Below are 18,685 nucleotides of genomic sequence, written 5' to 3'. Positions count from 1 at the left end.
ATTACTAATAATATTAAAATATTTAAAATATAAGCATATTTTTAGGCTGGTATTTTTTCTGTTTGATCTCAAATCTTTATTTTTATGGGTTGTGTTAATGAGTATTTATTTTCTTAAACTGATACAGGTATCAAAACTGATGAGTTTATGAATAATAAGAAATCACATGAAGTGCAGATGATGTCAGAGCTGGTAGACAACATAGCAAATTATTGTGGTGTAAAGCAGGTAAGAAAGCATTTCTTACTGTGCTACTGTGTACCTTCCAAATTATTCTTCTTATTGTGTTTGAATACATCATTCTGATATTCTGTCACTGCTGTTCTTATTTTTCCTGTAAATATTTGTAGCTAAAGAACAGCCTTTAGGGCCAAGCTGAAGGACAATTTTGTTTACAAATGTATTGTTTCAAAGGAGCTGCCTTTCAGTGAGTCATAATCATTTTATGACTCATGAAAAAATTAAGAAATTACAGTCATCCTCCATATGTTGAGCAGCTAAAAATTGCACTGCTTTTTGCTATACAGAGGTACTTCCTTGTTTATCAGTATTATATTGCTGGCAATTTACCATAAGCTTCAGTAGGAGAGCAAAACTTGATTCTTCTTCTGTCAGGCACACAAGAGTGCCGCATAGAGACCAAAGCAGAAAATCTGAGAAATTTTGAAAGCTCATCTTATTGTGGCACAAGGGATTTAAATTGTTTCCTGTTGTTTAATGTTGTTCACCTTTATTTAACATGGGTTGAGATCTATCAATTATGACCTTTCTCTTTTGAAGAGAGACCAGATTAAGCAAAGTCTTATGTAGCAGAGTGTGCATGAAGTACATTTGGTAGAACACTGTATAGGATCTGGACACCTGACACCATTATCACCCAGCAGTTACTTTTGAATTGGATGTTTCGTACATCAGATGACAAGTCCATCCTTGGAAGGTGAAGAATTGCAGGATTCCTTTATCAAATTTGATTGTAACTTACCCTTGGGTTTTTTACATGTAATTATGATTACACAGTGCACTAGATCACTGTTGGATTAAAACCTTGTAGATGTTTGCTTATGGATCTGTTGACAAAACAAAAGCATTGCAACAATACTTGACTTTTTTGAGTACTATGTTTCACATTCTATTAGACAAAAGTATACCAATACCATTTCCTTGGTTTACATACATGTAATTTTTCTGTAAGCTTTTTTAGTGTTAAAGTTTCTGTTATATTCCATGTTTTAGACCTTTGTTGCAGTGAGACTGAATTTTTAAGTATCTGGGTGAACGGAGTTTGTTTAATTATTTTAATCTCTATAATGCTCGTAACTGGCTAATGTAGCTTCATCCTCGCTTTAAACTGTAGATGACTAGTAGCTCTGGACACTGCATTTGATTCCTTTCTTCATCTGAGCTGCACTTGCTTTCTGTGCAAGGGGCTGTAAGTGTAAATGGAGGCTAATTTTCACCAGCCTAATATTAATTCCCACAAAGATTTGTGGAAAACAAACTATTTGTTTAAAAACAAAGCTTAATAAAGTATCTACCCAGATTTTATGCTGAAGATATTCCCTCTGAGCCTGTTTTTTTCCTAAGCAAGTATGTCTGAGCATAGTTTAATGTATCAGGTGTTGGCAAAGGGAAGGAGACAGCTGCAGCTGGGCAGGCTGAGTCTGTATTAACTGTGGTCTCTGGTATATCTTGAACCCCATATTGTGCCTGGCCTTTGTAATGGGAGAGTGCTAGCTGGCCTGCTTCATACCTGCATCAGGGGCATGGCTAAAAATTAATGGTATGGCCAGTCCTATGCCGGGGTAGAGTACATTGCCATGTTCTCTGTTCAGTTCAGTGGTACAGACATAACTGCAGTGTCCCGAGCTGCTGCTGCTGCTGCCATAGATGAAAGGGCAAGCCCCAAAACTTGGATTCAGCTCTGAGTTGCTGAAAGTGAACTTTGGTTTAGAAGTTATTTGGCTCAGACTGAGTTTAATTTCGATAATATAAATGATGCAGTACTCTTGATAAGTTTGGGTCAGGCCTGTGGCATCCTTGGAAACAGAGATCAAAACTCTGAATCCCAACCATCTGTTTTGTGAAGAACAACTGATGAAGGCAAAGTTTCAGGCAGTCTTCTCTTTACAACTGGGATTACCAAGTAAAAAGAGAGCTGCAATTAAGGCCAGCTATTACTCGATGAGATGCAGTCAATTTGTGAGCATCTGCAATCGCTTACAGCAATGGAAGGCGATCTCTCCACCAACAATTTCAAGAGCCAGCCGCAGTTACAAGTATGGGTGCCCTCAACAATTGTAAAGTGGATGCACTCTTTAAAGAATAGAAATACAGTAGCAGCAGATTCATGAAAACTAATTTCTTCTATCTTTAGCATGGTTTTTTCCTTGCTTACTTTTTGCTTCAGGCAAGTATTAGGTTTTCAAGTGTTGAAGACTTTAATGTACAGAAAAAGCTGTAGGAGAGTGTAGTTAGCTTATAATGCAATGCTAAATGTTCTCTGCATTTGCTGGAAGGTGGTGTTTCATATAGCATTTTCATTTAGATTTTAAACAGTTCCTGTGAGATTCAGGAATGAAAGGAAAGGAAAACCCATATTCCGAGAGTAAAAAAGTAGAGCCACCTTAATGATATAACCTAAGTCCCGATGTAGCAGGTTACTAATAAAATCTCAAACGAATCATTATTAAGTATGTGTCAATATGCTGCAATTTCTTTCAGTGATTATGCACTTCTATCAGATGGCTTGGAGTATGTGTAGACAAAGGATTATTTTCTGGGTTTTTTTGTTGTTTTTTTTTAAATGGTGCCATTTAATGAAAAATATTATTGCAGTATATCACTGAATATGAAATGCCAACTGCTCTGTATTAACTTTTTTTCATCTTAGTCATACACTGTAACAAAATTTATTTGTGCAAAGTTACAAATCCCTAATATATGAAAAGAGCTTTCCAGTTACACTTTAAAAAAAAAAGAAAAGCCTCCTTCTCAGTTATTAAAAAAGCAACTCCTTTTGTTTTGCTTCCCTTCAACTTAAAAAAATACAGGAATTGTAAAGTTTTAGGGGATTTTTTTTTCTTATTGATCTTTTCTATCCTCACAAAACAAAATATATGCAGCATTTAATTAAAAAATCTAGAGCTCTGAAAACACAACACATGTTTTACAACAGCACATGTCCTCAGGGTGTTTCTTTCAGATATTACAGATCACTGACAGCTTGAAAAATGCCCTCCATTTCACCTCCATACCCATGATGTGTAATGGGTGGTAGAGTATATTACTCTCTTGTGGTATTTCATAATGTAGTATAATAAATAGTAAAATGAGAATAAAAGTAAAATTTATATTACTACTGTAATCACTTCTAAGTTAATGATTTGAATTAAAACATTAAAGCAAACTACCTAAAGTGTTTTTTTTCAGTTGTTACTGCCCCCTTTAAGCGTTGTTCCTATAGTAGAAATGGAACTTTATTTTTTAAAGAAGTTCTTGATTAAACTCTGAAAAGAAGCCAGTTATGATTCCTCTTTGCTTAAATGCATATTTGTTTTCTTTAATGTATTTGTGAAAGTTTTTCTTGGAAATTGCAGCATGAGCAGCAAGAGTTGCAATGTGTAATTTAAGTGTGATACAATTCTGCATTCAGCATCCATTAAATTTGTGATCTGGTGCTGGGTAAACTTCTGGAAGCATCTTCTGGAAACAAAGTTCTTGATTGCACTATGCTAGAAACTATGTTTAAACGTAGTACCCAACTCACTATGGACAAGACCTTTGGAGTTCATTATATCATGGAAATTTCATTTTAAAAGTTCATGCTTGGCAGATACACTGTGGATTCCTGATTACTTATGTAATCAAGGAAAGGTAAAGCAGGGGTTAATTTAATGCAATCTTTTTGTTTAGCACAAGATCATTGCCTGATTATTTCTAGTAAAATTCTCCTTTTCGTTTTAAAACTATTCTCCCAGTGCTAATTTAACAATATGCTGCTTTGTTTTCTTTTTACTTGGAAACAGCTAAAGAAACCTTACCCAAACAGCAGTTGGTCCTTACAGCCACTAGAGGTCACACGTAGGAGTTAGGAATAGTTCACTAGCTGACTCTCATGTCCAAATGCTGCCTTTCACAGAAATAATTTAAAACCTTGTAGAAGTTGAGGTGTGCATATTATGCATAATAGTAATATCTGCCACATAAAAGAGTGGGTAAAATTGTTCCTTGAACAGTTTTTTTCCTTCACTTTTAAATAATTTACGAGAATATTGGTGATGTGACAAATAAATGAAATTTTCCAAAAGTATGCTTAGATTATATCCATGCTATTTCACTAAATCCACTCCTGTACTGATTTCATTCAAGAAATTTGAGGATTGTGGCATTACCTAGATGGCAAATGTGAAGCAATATCACATGACGCGTGCTGATGAGAAAGCCACGTGCAGCCTGGGTAAACAATTTTTACCTAATAGTGTATACTCTCCACTGTTTTATGTAGTCTTTAGTGACATTGGTTCTTTCTAATTTTTCTTTATAATTTTTCTAATTTTCTTTCTAATTTTTCTTTTTAATTTTTCTTTCTAATTTTTCTTTCTAATTCCATGGCTGTACAAATCTTTAACTTTCTTAGAATAAGGAATAAATCTTTCTTTTTCATTTGAGGGAGAGTATTGCTGTACTAAGTATTCTTACCTGATGAAAAACGTTGCAGTTGAGTTTAAGATGGATCCATGTAGCATATGCTACTATTTTGGCTTACAAATAACAGTGTAAGCTTTCTTATGAATGTGTGACAGACCAAGAACAAGACATAGATGTTCTTGAAGCAAACACTTTCAGGAACATCTACAAGGAAGTCCTTATATCTAGTCAGTATAATTTTTGGTAGATACCTGAACAGAAACAAACATTACCATTTTCTTTCCTTACAGAAATGTCACTCTGCCTATTCTTGTAAAATATTTTATATTTTTATTACAAATTCAAACACATGATATAAAGCTGTGATTATGTAGTTGTAGTACATAATACTGTACTACTGTAAAGGTCTCGGGTTACCCTTGATTCTGCTACTACTCTGTATAGTGTTTTTCCTCCTGTGTTATATCAATCAGTGGACTAGTACATGCTATCAACTGAGACACACTAACCTATCAGATAGTTATCCCTTCTGTTCTATTAGTTCTCCAGAGCAGGCAGTGGAAAGCACGTGACATATGAGCCTCTTTGTTTTATTACAAAAGCATTCCCATGTTAATCAAAGCTGTATGGAACATTTTCACAGAACAGGAGAGTGTTATAAATGAGCATTCTGACATAAAAGAGAGTATCAGTATCACCTGTCTTTAGGTCACATCTGAAGTGATTAAATTGGGCACTGAATCTGAAGATACTCATATCTGTACCCCTAGTGTCTGTATACCTAGACACCTTAGTATGGCAGTTGGGTGCCTAAAGCTCAATACTGTGAACGCTTTCTTTGCTCTATATCCTGACCGAGTTTAGCAAGGGCAGGTGGTGTGGTTAGTGGCTTATGGTTATTTTCTTTAGCAGAAGGAAGTTCTGTGTGAAAAAATACACTGAAAGTCTTTTCCAGAAGAGTCAGGACAGGTACATTGCATAAGCATTGCAGTGTCTGTTTTCTGGACCAAATCAGTTAAGACTTAATTCTGTGTTGTAGAGTCAGAAAGTAGACCAACAAAGCAAAAGAATGAAGTCTATTAGGAGGTATGATAATGATAAAGTAGCTATTAAATCCATGCTTAAATATTTAGGGAATTATTTTGCACTTGATTGAAGTGTGTCTTGTTGCTCATTAATATAGCAAATTTTATTTTCTGTTTTCCCTGTTGTCTAGGTGATTGACATAGGTTCTGGAAAAGGCTACCTGAGTTCATTTTTGTCCATGCAATATGACTTAAAAGTTTATGGAATTGACTCCTCAAACACCAACACTAATGGTGCTCATGAAAGGAACAGAAAATTGAAGAAACACTGGAGAGCATATCAGAGTCGGGGAAGAGCAAACCTCAAAAGACAGATGTTGGAAAAGGCAAATGACAGGCCAGTGGAAAGTGAAATTAAATGTAAAGCAATCAGTGAAAAGCTCTTAAATAATGACAGCAGTCTTCAAAGTCAGGACCACGTGACTATTCAGGATTTAGTTCCTTCTTGTGGTTTCACAGAAATAGCTACATCTGAAACCAACAATCAAGCTGAAGTTGATTTGGTGGCTCAGACACAATCTGATGAGAGCAAACTTTCGGAAGAGGTTCTTGCTATTCTAAATGTTCTGCCTGCTGATGCTGTAGAAGTTTTCTCTTCATCTCCATGTAACTGTGGGGAACTCTGTGAAGAGGAAAAGGTGCAAAGAAAAATGGCATCTCTCGAGGTGAAAGAAAGCAAGTCAAGTGAATCAAACCTGTATTTTCCATTGACCTCTTGCATCACTGCAGAAACAGAACTCAGTGACATCATAACAGATTTGCAGGTTATTTCACTAATATTTGAAGTGGATTATCTACTGTCTTTATATTGCCATTTTCATGTGTACATAATATTTGCTGAGTGTACATAGAGTGCTGTCAGGGGTGTGAATGAATATTCTGGCCCAGTAACGTTTCTCAGACAGCAGAACTATGTCTAGCAGATACAGAATGTTTTTCTATTTTAATATATGTGTTGGGATTAGTTTGAATATATAAAGCAGCCTTTAGAATTTATGGGGTAGCTAATAATCAGCTGTAAAAGTTAACAGCATACATATTAGCACATTCAAATATTTTACAGTTGTGGTTATAGATAATATCTAATTATTATGAAAAGATTTATATTTACCATGTAGATTGATATTTTAAGCACTGGAACTTCTATTTGCCTGAAATTTCTTGGGTTTTAAGTTTCATATTTTTGTAATTTCAGTTTAACTTTGAAGACATATGAGAATTTCTTGTGTATAGTACTCAATATAAAAGTACTATAAAAGTTTGTAAAGAGCCCTGTTTGCAAATAATGTTTTTACATTTTGACTTTTCAGAGTTACTTTAAGTTCGTCTAGTAATTTACTAGTGAGCAGGAATTGTGTCTGCACAAACAAGCCCAAGCTCAGCTGCCCAAAGACAGTGACACAAGTCTAGAAGCTCTATGGCTGTTTAGTTCCTATGCCTGGGTTAACGCACACTGATTGAGTAGATACATTCAGTCTTTTATGGAAAGATAAAAACTTGTCTGTGTTCAGCAATACCTGAACTATTATATTCAGGGGTGTAATTCATCTCTGATTCAAGACCATAGGTTTGTGCTGATGGCCTTCTAACTTGAGCTCAGAGATACTACTGAGTATCTGAGAACATGTGGAACAAGCTCATGTCTGTCTGCAAAAGACACGCTGAGCAGCAGGGTTTGTTGATGAAGCATACGCCTTTACATTTGCAGAGTTGGATTTTGTATCCTCTTAGCATGTCATTTCCATGACGTAAAAGGTAGAAGAGATTCTATATCACTGACTTCATTAAAAAAAAAATAAAATTACTGTCAGAAAAAGTAAAAGCTTCACTGTGTTAAAAATTAGTAATAACTGAACTGCACATTATTGTGATGAATGTCTGTAATTAGAAAACATTAAAATGTGCAATAATTTACATGTTTTTAAAGTATTTTGAGAATTTTTAGAAATAAAATACTTTTTAGAAATAGTTGTATGAATATTTAAATTTTTTCTTGTAACCATAAATTGATTTTTTTCCCACAAATTTTCCTAAGCTGGGACAGATGGGGAATGACTAAAATTATTATTTACTGATTTATACTGTAAGTTCTTTTCTTGTACTGGGGTTTAAATGCTGCCCTTGCAAATGCATATCTTCCCTTAGCTTCCAAACTTTAGTCTTGTTCCACCATTTCTCTAATTGCTTGTCAGAAAAAAGCTTCGTGGAATGCTGACTGATATAGGAAAGAAGTCTTTAAGAATTAAGTTGGACTGAAACTGAACTTTTGCCACCTAAAAATTTTGCATCCTAAGAGAAGGAGAGGGCAAGCACAGAGAGGCAGCACAAAGTGGAAGGTGAGAAGAGGGACAGGAAGAATTAAAAAAACAGGAAAAGGGAGGTTTACACATACTGTATAATACAGATGGGTGAGAAAATCAGATACAGAGGAGCAAAAATAGATGTGCATATAAAGTCAGAATGTTTATAGAAAATCCCAGTTGAATGTCTTGGGGCTAATTTCTTGTTGATAACCTTGTTAATAAATAAGGCTGAAATTCAAAGCAACACCATGTTTACTGTGTAGATTCCAACTCATAAAGCCAGAAGGGAAATATCTTGTTATGAATGGTGAGGGCTAATTTGGATGTAGGTATAGAGGGAAGGGGAAATTGAGAAAAAAGGAAATCAGGAAATAGAACAGACAGAAGAACAGAGCATCTGAAGCTGAAGTTCTTTCTTTAGTTCTCACTGAAGTTCTTACTTGAAGGAAAATGTCCATTTGTTGTTGAATAGCAGGGGGCACATTGCAAAACTGCAAGCAGTACTACAGTTCTGGAAATAACAAAGCCTGCTGTTCACATTACATCTATATTTAGGAAGCGGGTTTTATTTCAGCAACTTAACGTAGCAGAAATTACATAGATGTGTCCCACCAGATTTACAGCAGTAAATCTGAAGTAAGAAAAGAAAGTAGCAGTAGTAGTAATACCAATAACAGGAAAGCTAGAAAAGACAAAAAAAATGGCCCATCTCCAGTCACCATGTAGATGTTCCCTTCTGTGCAGGTAAACCAGCTGCTATCCATAGACTTTAACTTCTGGTTCCTCAGAGCTGGTGAAGGTAGAGTGCAGAGAGTGCCTCTACAGAGGCAATGTACCATGTTTTCTTAGCACTGAGTGCTTTTATTATGCATTGAAAAATTCTGGAACAGAACAGCAGGAGTCCTCACAGAGTTGTATGTTTAAACCTTAGAGCTCAGTAACCATTTGCAGCATGTTTGGGTTTTGGAGTTTGTTGTTATTCATGCTCTTTCAGTTGAAGAGGGACATGCTTTATTGTTGCTTTTTTTTTCCTTTTTAGGACTGTATGATGGTGGGTCTACATACATGTGGTGATCTTGCTGCAAATACACTCCGAATTTTTACAGCCAAGCCTGAAATCAAAGCAGTTTGCAGTGTAGGGTGCTGCTACCATCTGTTGTCAGAACAGTTTGAAAACCAAGAAGGTAATTCTGAGCTTAACTTGTGGCTGCCAGTTTGCATGTTGAGAGTATTATACCTTTTAATTAATAACCTCCTTGTGTTTGTTCCTTTCCATTGGCTTATTTAGTACTGTTTTTAATTACATTATGTGGGTCATTCGCTCCCGGATGCCCTGTAGCTTTTCTGTTATGCCATATATTCCTAATATTCTTACTGAAATTAGGAACGTGAATGCAGAATGGTTTTATGTGTTTGTGAATACAGCTGGTTTTATTCCATTACTTAATTTGTAAAATGGCCTTTTTAGTCCAGTATGTTTTCATCCTTTTGAAATATTTTGTACCAGATTTTGCCCTTGGCTGTCACCATGCAACATCCATTTATGTTGAGTTGTACATGAGCAGAATTCAGTCCTTGTATGTTATTACTCAAAAAACCACTCATCTGAGTACTGTGCTCTGGGGCATTGCCAGTTTAGAAGATGATGGAACAGGACATATATAACAGTTTTTCTTGGAGAGGCAACCTGAAAATTATTTGGGAATTCACACTATTGGCAAATTTTCCTTCAAATGTGTTTTTTTTTCATTTTTGATAGAAAGATGGTATCTTTACTTGAAAGGTAAATTCTGCATAATGAAAATCATTAAGCAGCTGTCTTTCTTGAGACAAGAAGCTGAGCTGTCTAAATGACCATCTGCCAAAGTCCTAGAACCTGATCAGCCAAATTTGAGAGAGACGTAGATGGGCAAAGTTTATTTCAACTTTTTCAGGGAACTTCATTGATAGAAACGTGGGTGAAACCCAGCTGCTGCTCTTTAAGTTTGCTGTTCAGGCAGCTAAGGCACAGCTCCAGACTGACCATGACACATGCTAGCTTTTGCTTGGTTTAATGATCTTTTAATGTTTTTATCTTGCTCTGTAACAATTTTAAGAATTTTTGCAGTCTATTAATTTCAGTTATTTCATAATACTCCAGATCATCACAAAAACAAAGAAATACAATTGGAATTTCTAAGTTATAGAAATGTGATTAATAAAAACCATACAATTCCTTCTACATAAGGAGTGTTAAAAAATTCTGAACTTTTCAGGCTTTTGTCATTAAGTTAATGTGTCTGAAGCATTTGGTTGTTTCTTACTGCAAAGAGTACATGACTTCCTGTTCTAGCTATAGGATTCTTTTTCCAGACCAGTGCATAGGGTTTTACTAAATTATTGTTACTCAGACACCACCAGAGGATCAAGTGTGATAATCTAAGTTCAAACAAACAGATGTTCCAGCACAGTGGTAAGAGATACTGCAGTTTCACAGCAGTATGGAAATGAAGCCAAATTGCATGTTGGAGTTTCTAGCTGTTTGATTTTTCTCATCTTGAAGGATAAAAATTATTCTCAAAGAAGAACCTTTAGGCAGAATAAAAGGAAATTACAGTATTCTTCTTTGGGGAAAGAACAGGTAACTAGTTCCAGTGATGCTCAAAAAAAAAGATAATTTTTACTATTATTATGAGGGTACATATTCTAAAATCTATAATGCTGTTGTATTCCCCTGGAAAAGTCATCTACTATATAGTTTGTTCGTAAATGCATAGTCTAGGCGTAAGAGCGCAAGGACTGAAAATACCCGAGAGCTAAAATTTCTTGAAAGGGAAAATTCAAAAGAGTTAAAACAATAGCTTGTGTCTACACTTCCTATGCATGGATTTCAAACTGACAAAGCATTCTAGAAGATGCTAGAGAATTCTGTAAATAATCAGATGGTATGGGTCCAACAGTTCACTTGTACTAGAAGTAAACTAATTCCTCTTGCATCTCTCTGAGGCAAGTGAATTTTGGTACTGCTCCCAAAACAGACCAAATCATCGAACTGGGATGAAATAATTTAACTTGTAAGTGTCTTCTGGAGGTCATCTGGTCCAGCTCACAGTGCAAGGCAGGGCTAACTTAGATCAGGTTGTTCAGGGACTTGTCTAGTCATGTTTTGAGTATCTCCAAGGGCAGTGATTCAGCAACCCATTCCAATGTTTGCCCTCACCACAAGGTTTTTTCCTCATATCTATTTAGAATTTGCAGATCTTGTGCATTGTCTATTTTCATTGTGCACCTCCAAGAAGAGTCCAGCTTAATCTTTTCTGTTCTCTTTTCCTTAGGTAGGTGAAGACAGCAGTTAGATCCTTCCTTGACCTTCTCTGCAGCCCTGTAGTCTTCTTTCCACCACTAAACTAATTTCATTAAGTCAGTGGCGGGCTGGAGAGCCCAAAGAAGCACTCTAAATACTCTCACTCACACTTCCTAAAAAGGGGGAATAAACGCATCACTTAACCTGCAGGCTTGACTGCTAAGCTTCAAAGTCCTATCGGTTTTCTACAAAACTGTGGAGGTTTGATCTCAACTGGCAGCCAGACGCTATGTGGCCGGCCCTTCACCTCCCCATCCCCCCTCTGGTAAGACAGGGGAGGGACAAAAGAAGAGAATTCGTGGGTTGAATAAAAAGAAAGAATTTACTAAATATAACAAGAGAACAACAGTAACAATAGTGAGTTTAAACAGAAAACAGATAAAACACAGCAGTGGCTTACCGAATGTAGCAACTGCCCCCCACAGCAACAACAACCGAGTAAGATCCAAATAGAGGAGGAAAAAAAAAAAAAAAAAGAAAAAAGCCCCAGAGCGAGACTGCCCATCTGGGCATGACATCACATGGTATGAAATACTCCAATGAAAATTAACTCTATCCTAGTCAAAACCAGGACATCATCCTAGAGTCTACCTGTCTAAGCCTCATCTTTCCAATTTGACTGTAAAGATACTAAAGAAACCTTGCTGAAAGCCTTGCTAAAGTCAAGGTAACCTATGACTATGCTCTCCTCTAGTTCATGGAGCCAGTCACTGCATCACAGAAGGCAATAAAGTTTGTCACTCCCTGTTAAATTCCTGCCAGCTCTTCTTAATCTCTTCTTGTTCTTCATGGGTCTAGGAATGATTTCCAGGAAAATTTGCTCCATAATCTTATAGAGAATTGACATTAGACTGAAGATGGGTGTGATGTTTGCCTTTTTCTTGTCATCAGGAACTTCCCTTTATGGATGTGACCTTTCAAAGATGATAAAGTGTGGCCTTCATGTGACATCAACCAGTTGCCTCAGCTTCCTGTAATGCATCCGATTTGGTCACATGCACTTGTGTATTTCCAGTTTGCTTGTGTGGTCCCTGAACCAATATAATTTCCAGTGTAGGTTCTCCTTCGCTTGCCCAGGCTCTAACACTATGCTCAGGGAAGCTACTGGCTAATCTAGGCATCAACCAGGGATTGCAGAGACCTGTAGAAGCCTTACATGGAGTGACTAATTCGAGTATTAGGATAGAGACTTAGAGCTAGGTTTCTGCAGGGATGGATTGAAGATCTTCCTAAGAAGCAGAAATAGTTGGACAGAATTTGCTGCAGCACAATAAATCACTTATTTGTTTGAAATCAGTCCAGTAACCAAGGGCTTGCCTGCAAGGACACAGTGTGAAGTTCTGTTATAAAGCAATTTAAAGTTATCTTGACTTAGTAGCTTCAAGGCTTAGAAATTTTTTAAAATGTGCTTTTGAAATGTCATTGCTTTTTTTTTTTTTTTTTTCATAGAATCACAGAATGATTTGTGTTGAAAGTGACCTTACAGATCACCTAATTCCAACCCTCGTGCTGTGGGCAGAGACACCTTCCACTAGCCCAGGTTGCTCAAAGCCCCGTCCAACCTGCCCTTGAACACTGCCAGGGAGGGGGGAGCCACATCTTCTCTGGGCAACCTGTGCCAGTGTCTCACCACCCCCACATGAAAGAATTCTTTCCTTATATCTAATCTAAATCTACCCTCTTTCAGTTTAAAGCCGTTACCCCTCATCCTATCATTATACTCCCCAATAAAGGGCCCCTCCCCATCTTTCCTGTAGCCCCCTTCAAGTACTGGAAAGCCGCTCTAAGGTCTCCCCTGAGCCTTCTCTTCTCCAGGCTGAACAACCCCAGTGCTCTCAGCCTGTCCTCATGAGGGAGATGCTCCAGCCCTCTGATCAAATTCATGACCCTTCTCTGGACCTGCTTCAACAGGTCTATGTCATTCTTATACTGGGGGCCCCAGAGCTGAACACAGTACTCCAGGTGGGCTCTCAGGCAAATGGAGTAAAGGTGGAAAAACATCTCCCTCTGCCTGCTGGCCACACTTCTCTTGATGCAGCCCAAGGTATAGTTGGCTTTCTGGGCTGTGAGTGCACATTGCTGACTCAGTCAGTTTTTTATCCACTGATAACCACAAGTCCTTCAATCTTTGCCCAGCCTGTATTTGTGTATTTTTTCCAGTTTAAAAGCTTCTTTATTTTCTTGAGGTGTGTGCCCTTAAGGACAAGGTTGAAACAAGTTCACCTCAACCCTTTTCCCCAAAGTAGCACATTTTCCATCTTTGCTGCTTCTTTAATGTAAATGCAGATGGTTCTTCTCATAAGCCTAGTTGAAGCAGATATGCCAGCTTACAAAAAAGATGCTGTGGACTGATGGTTGCTCTAACTTGTGGTGTCTGGGCTGCATGTTGTTTGGCAGTTAAGTTTTATTTAATACCAAGATCAGTCTTGTTTGAGGACAGTGAAAAATTGCTTTTTCAGTGCATATTACGTGGAATTAGCTGACTAATGGAACAAAATTTTACCTGTTTTGATGCCTAACGTAGTGTTTATAAGTTTGATGTGGTAACTTGACAACATCAACAAAATGTTACTACATTATTTTTGGTGGGCTATTGAATCACCTTGGTTACTGCAAGTTTGGAATTTTTGTCTCTGAGGAGCTGACTACAGGGAATAATTTCTTTTCTCATATATTCTAAAAATAGTAAAGATATTGAATGTTTGCTTGATTCAGTTTGCCACTGGACCTGCTGTGAAAACTTTGGGAGTATTTCTGATTAAATAGGTGCCATTAGTCACAGTCTTGAATATTGCAATCAGTACACAGTGTCCTATGTGTCTATAAATAAGCTAAATTCATCTGGAAATTTTTATAATGGGACCACATTTCCAATTATGCTGGGAATAATTTTCAACTCCTAAAACTGTGAAAGCCTTTGTTTTGATTTATTAGTAATTACAACAACCAAGAGGTGCTGTGTAATGTCAAATTTCAATTCAATTTTAAAAAGTTGAAGACAGTGATTTTTAACATGTGTTTAAATTTCACTGCTGTTAGGAGCAGTACCAAATACTAAATTTCAGTTAATAAGGAGTATTATGACAGCTCTTCAAAAATTCTAAGTAGTTCTACTTTGGCTTTCTCTAAGGAGAATTAGCTGTTTATACAGAGATTCTTCTATGGATAAAATGCACTTAGACATTAGTAGAATTGATTCTTTTGGGGTTTTTCTTCACTGTTAATGCATCAGATAGTCAATAACACCTAGGTAGTAAGGATTTTACTATTTATTAGAGACTTTTTACATAAACCTATGTACATAGTGAGCCATTATGGCACTTTTTTCAGGAAAAAAAATCAGTTTCCTAATGATTTTTAGGATAAAACAAATTCTGTGCCTCTGTTCAGGAGCTATCCTTAGGATTTTAGAGAGCTGTTGTATCTTACATTCAGCTAATACATTTCTGGGGCAATGTACCAGCTGGACTATGATTACAGACAGTAACTGAAAATTTAAGATATTTAAAAAAACCTTGACTTTCCTTAAAAAGAAATTTATGTGTTTCTGTATTCTAATTCTCTTCCTTCCATCCTCCATACCACCAAACACATCCATACCAGTCTAGAAGCTCTTCAATATGATATCTTGTTTTGAGGAAAAAAACACATAAACGTTACTATTGCTAAGTATTTAGTAATTGGAAGTAAGATATAGGTGTAGTTGTATAGGTAATTTCAGTGACAGCTGTCTGATAGAAACTCTTCTCGAGGTTAGCTTAAATACTGTAAAACGTGAACGCCAGCTTTTGGAAGGATTTCCAATGCCAGGTCACTTCTCTAGGAAGAAGATACAAGCTGGACAGAGGAGTTCTAGAGATGTCCTGGAAGCTGTGGAGAGCAGCTTCTTGATAAGGCACTCTGGAAGAAGTCAGCAAACCTTTTGCAGAAGAGTAATAGTCTTGGATCCTCAAGTTTCATAAATATAAACTTTGACTACATTTGTTAAGCTCTAACTTTTAAAAGCTAATGAACATAATTAAGGGAACCAACAGGGATACAAAAGGTAGTCAAAATTCACATACAGAATTTTGTCAGTTTTGTGAAAACTGAAAAGGCCTTTGTGGTGGTTTAGGCCCTGATGACCGGACAGGGCAGGGAGTGAGATACAAACCCCGGGGCTGAGATAAGGAAAGATTTAATACAACGGTGTAACAAATGATAAACCGAACAACAACAACAGCAATAACGATTAACAGTAATAACAATGAACAGGACAAGTGATATACAGAGATATATCACAAGGATAGAGCAGCAAAGGGTAAAAGCTGCCTCTGCCCTTCTTGCCCTTGGGTGCCCAGACCTGACATCAGCATGGTATTGGATAACTCCCCCCACCACACCACCCCGCTAGAGCTCCCTCCCCACTGCTGGGGAAACTTAACCCTATCCTAGCTGAACCAGGACAGCCTTAAATAAGGTGGATTCAGTGGACAAAAACTTCAAAATTGAATTTTCTGAAGGATTCCTTACACAAACATAATGGCTTCATATCACTCTGTTCCACTGAAATATGGAAATATTGGTCACTGTTTTAGAAGTATTAGAGTACAGATGATTTATGTATTGCTTAGGTATATTTTCAAAGATATTCCACAGCCAGTGTCTTAAAATAACTATCACTGATACCATGGTAACACAGGAAAACACTTCCAAGCAAAAGATCAAAAAGCTTGATTTTCTTTCCGAGGCATCTTTAGATATTGCTGCAAGAGCACATTTTCATGAATTTGTGACAGAGCTAACTAGTCGCTAAAATCCAGATGTTTTCTGTCAAAATTGGTCCTGAAAAAAATATGAAACTTGAAAAAATATTATCTAGGTAAGTTTTACAGATGTTAAATGACAGCATTACCTATTTAAGTTATTGAAGTATGTTTCATGAATAAATGTAACAAAAATGTATTAAAACCTGGAACTATCTTACATTTAAAATTTTGTGTGTGTGTAAACAATAAGAGATTATAATTGAGAAAGCCGAGGTTTCTATAATGTGCAGTACCTAAACCATACCCTACGTTTGGGTTTTGAAAATTATTTTGATGACAGCTGATTCTGCTTCCTGAAATGGAAGAACATTTTTCTTCCCCCCTGCTCCCTGTTCGTCCTGGAAAAATCCCATTTAATAGTGGGATTTTTAGGAAAAATACAAACTCAAAGAACTATGAAGTCTTTAAGCCTTAAAGATTTAGTATTTCCCATGAAGGAAAAAAGACAGTTTAAGTAGTTTCTCTCCTTTGTTTGGAATCCTAGAAGTAGACTGAGATACTACAATGTCATAGAAGATAGATGCTATGGAAGACCTGAAATAGGTTAGGTTATTTGTATTTCAGTACTGCCTTGACTGAGTTTGGCAGTGTATACAAAGAGACAAAGTAGACTGTGCATGAAGGATTTTGATGAGGGTAATAGAGATTACGTTCCACTGAAAAATCTCAGGAGAAGGAAGGATGGCATTTAATACCATTTAATTATGAACTCAGAAGATGCTATCAAGAATTCTATATCATTACTTGGAATTACTATTTCATCTTAAGTAATCTTCACTCCGTAATTATTCTGTGTTTGTCCTAGTACTGGAAAGTGCATGCAAGATTTTGGTATCACTTTGTAATACGAAATCCTCTAGGATTTCAGAATTGCTAAAGATAAATAATTGTCCCTTGGTTATGATCCAAGCTTAACACTTCTGAATACAGATTTGTTGTCATTTCATTAGTATTAATGGCAGAATCAAAAAGTTGAGTGATTATTTCCATGTTATATTTATGATTGAAACACACCATGAAACAGATCATCTATTAGTTTAAATTGGCATGAATCCACTGAGATAGACCCAAATTTGAAATAAGCACCGAACTTTCATCATATTCATGATGTTATATTAGAAACGTCTTTAGCTGAGTTTTTCAAGGTACTTAAATATCTGAGAATTTTGCATAACCCTTGATGAATTTTTATTCCTTAAATCCTTCAGGTTACTTTTGTACATATGTAAACTTTTAGCATCTGTAGTATGTTACAGTAAGGAATCAACTGCATATTGTGTGAAGCATTTCCTTTTAATTGTTTTAGGGCTGCTAACTTCATGGAAGTTTTTTATACCCCTTAATTTTGGGTGTAAAAGCCAGTAAACATCTGTCCCTAATTATTTTCTCCATCCCATTCATGATTATTCATTCCCCTTTTATCTGTTTTACAGCTTTAATTTTTTGTATTACTTGCTCCTGCTATTAAAATTTTCCTTACTTATGACAAAACTGTTTCTCCTCTTCTCTTCTCTTCTCTTCTCTTCTCTTCTCTTCTCTTCTCTTCTCTTCTCTTCTCTTCTCTTCTCTTCTCTTCTCTTCTCTTCTCTTCTCTTCTCTTCTCTTCTCTTTTTGAGTGGTATTACTTGTTATCCAAGGTGAAAAAAATAAATCCAAACAAGAATTCAAGATTCAGGTGCAGCATGAATTTATATAGCAGCATAATAGTGTTTCCTGTTTGGTTGGTTTTTTTTTTCTTTTTCTTAGTACTAGACTGATCTTTTCATCAAACTGTCAGTGCTCAGTTCAAAGCCATTCATTGTATGCTTTATGTTAATATTTTTCCCATTTTGAATCACTTTCATCTACATTGAATTTATATGCCATTTCATTTCTAGTTTTTATTAGAAATGATTCTAATTTTTATTGCCCATAGGATCATTGGCAAACTTTGTTCTACTCTTCATTAACTTTTTCAGATCATCTGTGAATTTGTTCAACAACTTGTTCCAGCAGAAGTCTCCTTAGGCCTCTGCTGGTGATCTCTGTTCTCTGTGAAAAATGATGTTTTATTCCAGTCTTTTGTTTCTGTCAATTACTTATCCGTAGGAGTACTTTTTATCTTACTCTGTGTTTTAATAGTTTCTCTAATGGTCTTGTTGAATGCCATTTGGAAACCCACCATATCATGCTTGCCTAAGTGTTACTTGAAGCCTTCAAAAAAAATTCCAGTATGTTTGTGAGATATGACTTCCCTTTAAGAAAGTCACGCTGACTTTTCCCAAATATATTTGCTCATATATCCAGTGACTCTATTTTTTAAAATACTTTCTCTCTGTATAAATGTGAGGCTTCCTGTTTGGAAGCTCCCTGGACCTTCCCTTGAGCATTTCATAGGCATTAATATTACATTACCTGCTGTTCAGATCTCCAGAACCAAAGACTTTTAATCAAAAAGTTTCACACTGCAGCTTGGCAGTTTAAACCTGGTTCTAGTTTTTGGATTAATGCCATATTGCC

At 36.3% G+C, this 18,685-nt stretch overlaps 1 protein-coding gene across 2 annotated transcripts in view; it reads left to right on the top strand.

Annotated features, from left to right (window-relative positions):
- The window catches only part of METTL25 (methyltransferase like 25), a 59,379-nt gene that overhangs the window by 10,333 nt on the left and 30,361 nt on the right, over positions 1 to 18,685 (top strand). For both annotated transcript variants that reach the window (XM_026868478.1, XM_026868479.1), the window contains 3 exons: positions 128 to 228; positions 5,864 to 6,496; positions 9,075 to 9,219. In XM_026868478.1, the coding sequence (XP_026724279.1) occupies positions 128 to 228; positions 5,864 to 6,496; positions 9,075 to 9,219 (879 nt within the window). The remainder of the gene's footprint in view (positions 1 to 127; positions 229 to 5,863; positions 6,497 to 9,074; positions 9,220 to 18,685) is intronic.

Source organism: Athene cunicularia, assembly GCF_003259725.1.
Source record: "Athene cunicularia isolate RWA chromosome 1 unlocalized genomic scaffold, athCun1 chr1_part2, whole genome shotgun sequence".
Classification (NCBI taxonomy): Eukaryota; Metazoa; Chordata; class Aves; order Strigiformes; family Strigidae; genus Athene; species Athene cunicularia.
This window is presented reverse-complemented; position numbering and strand designations above follow the sequence as displayed.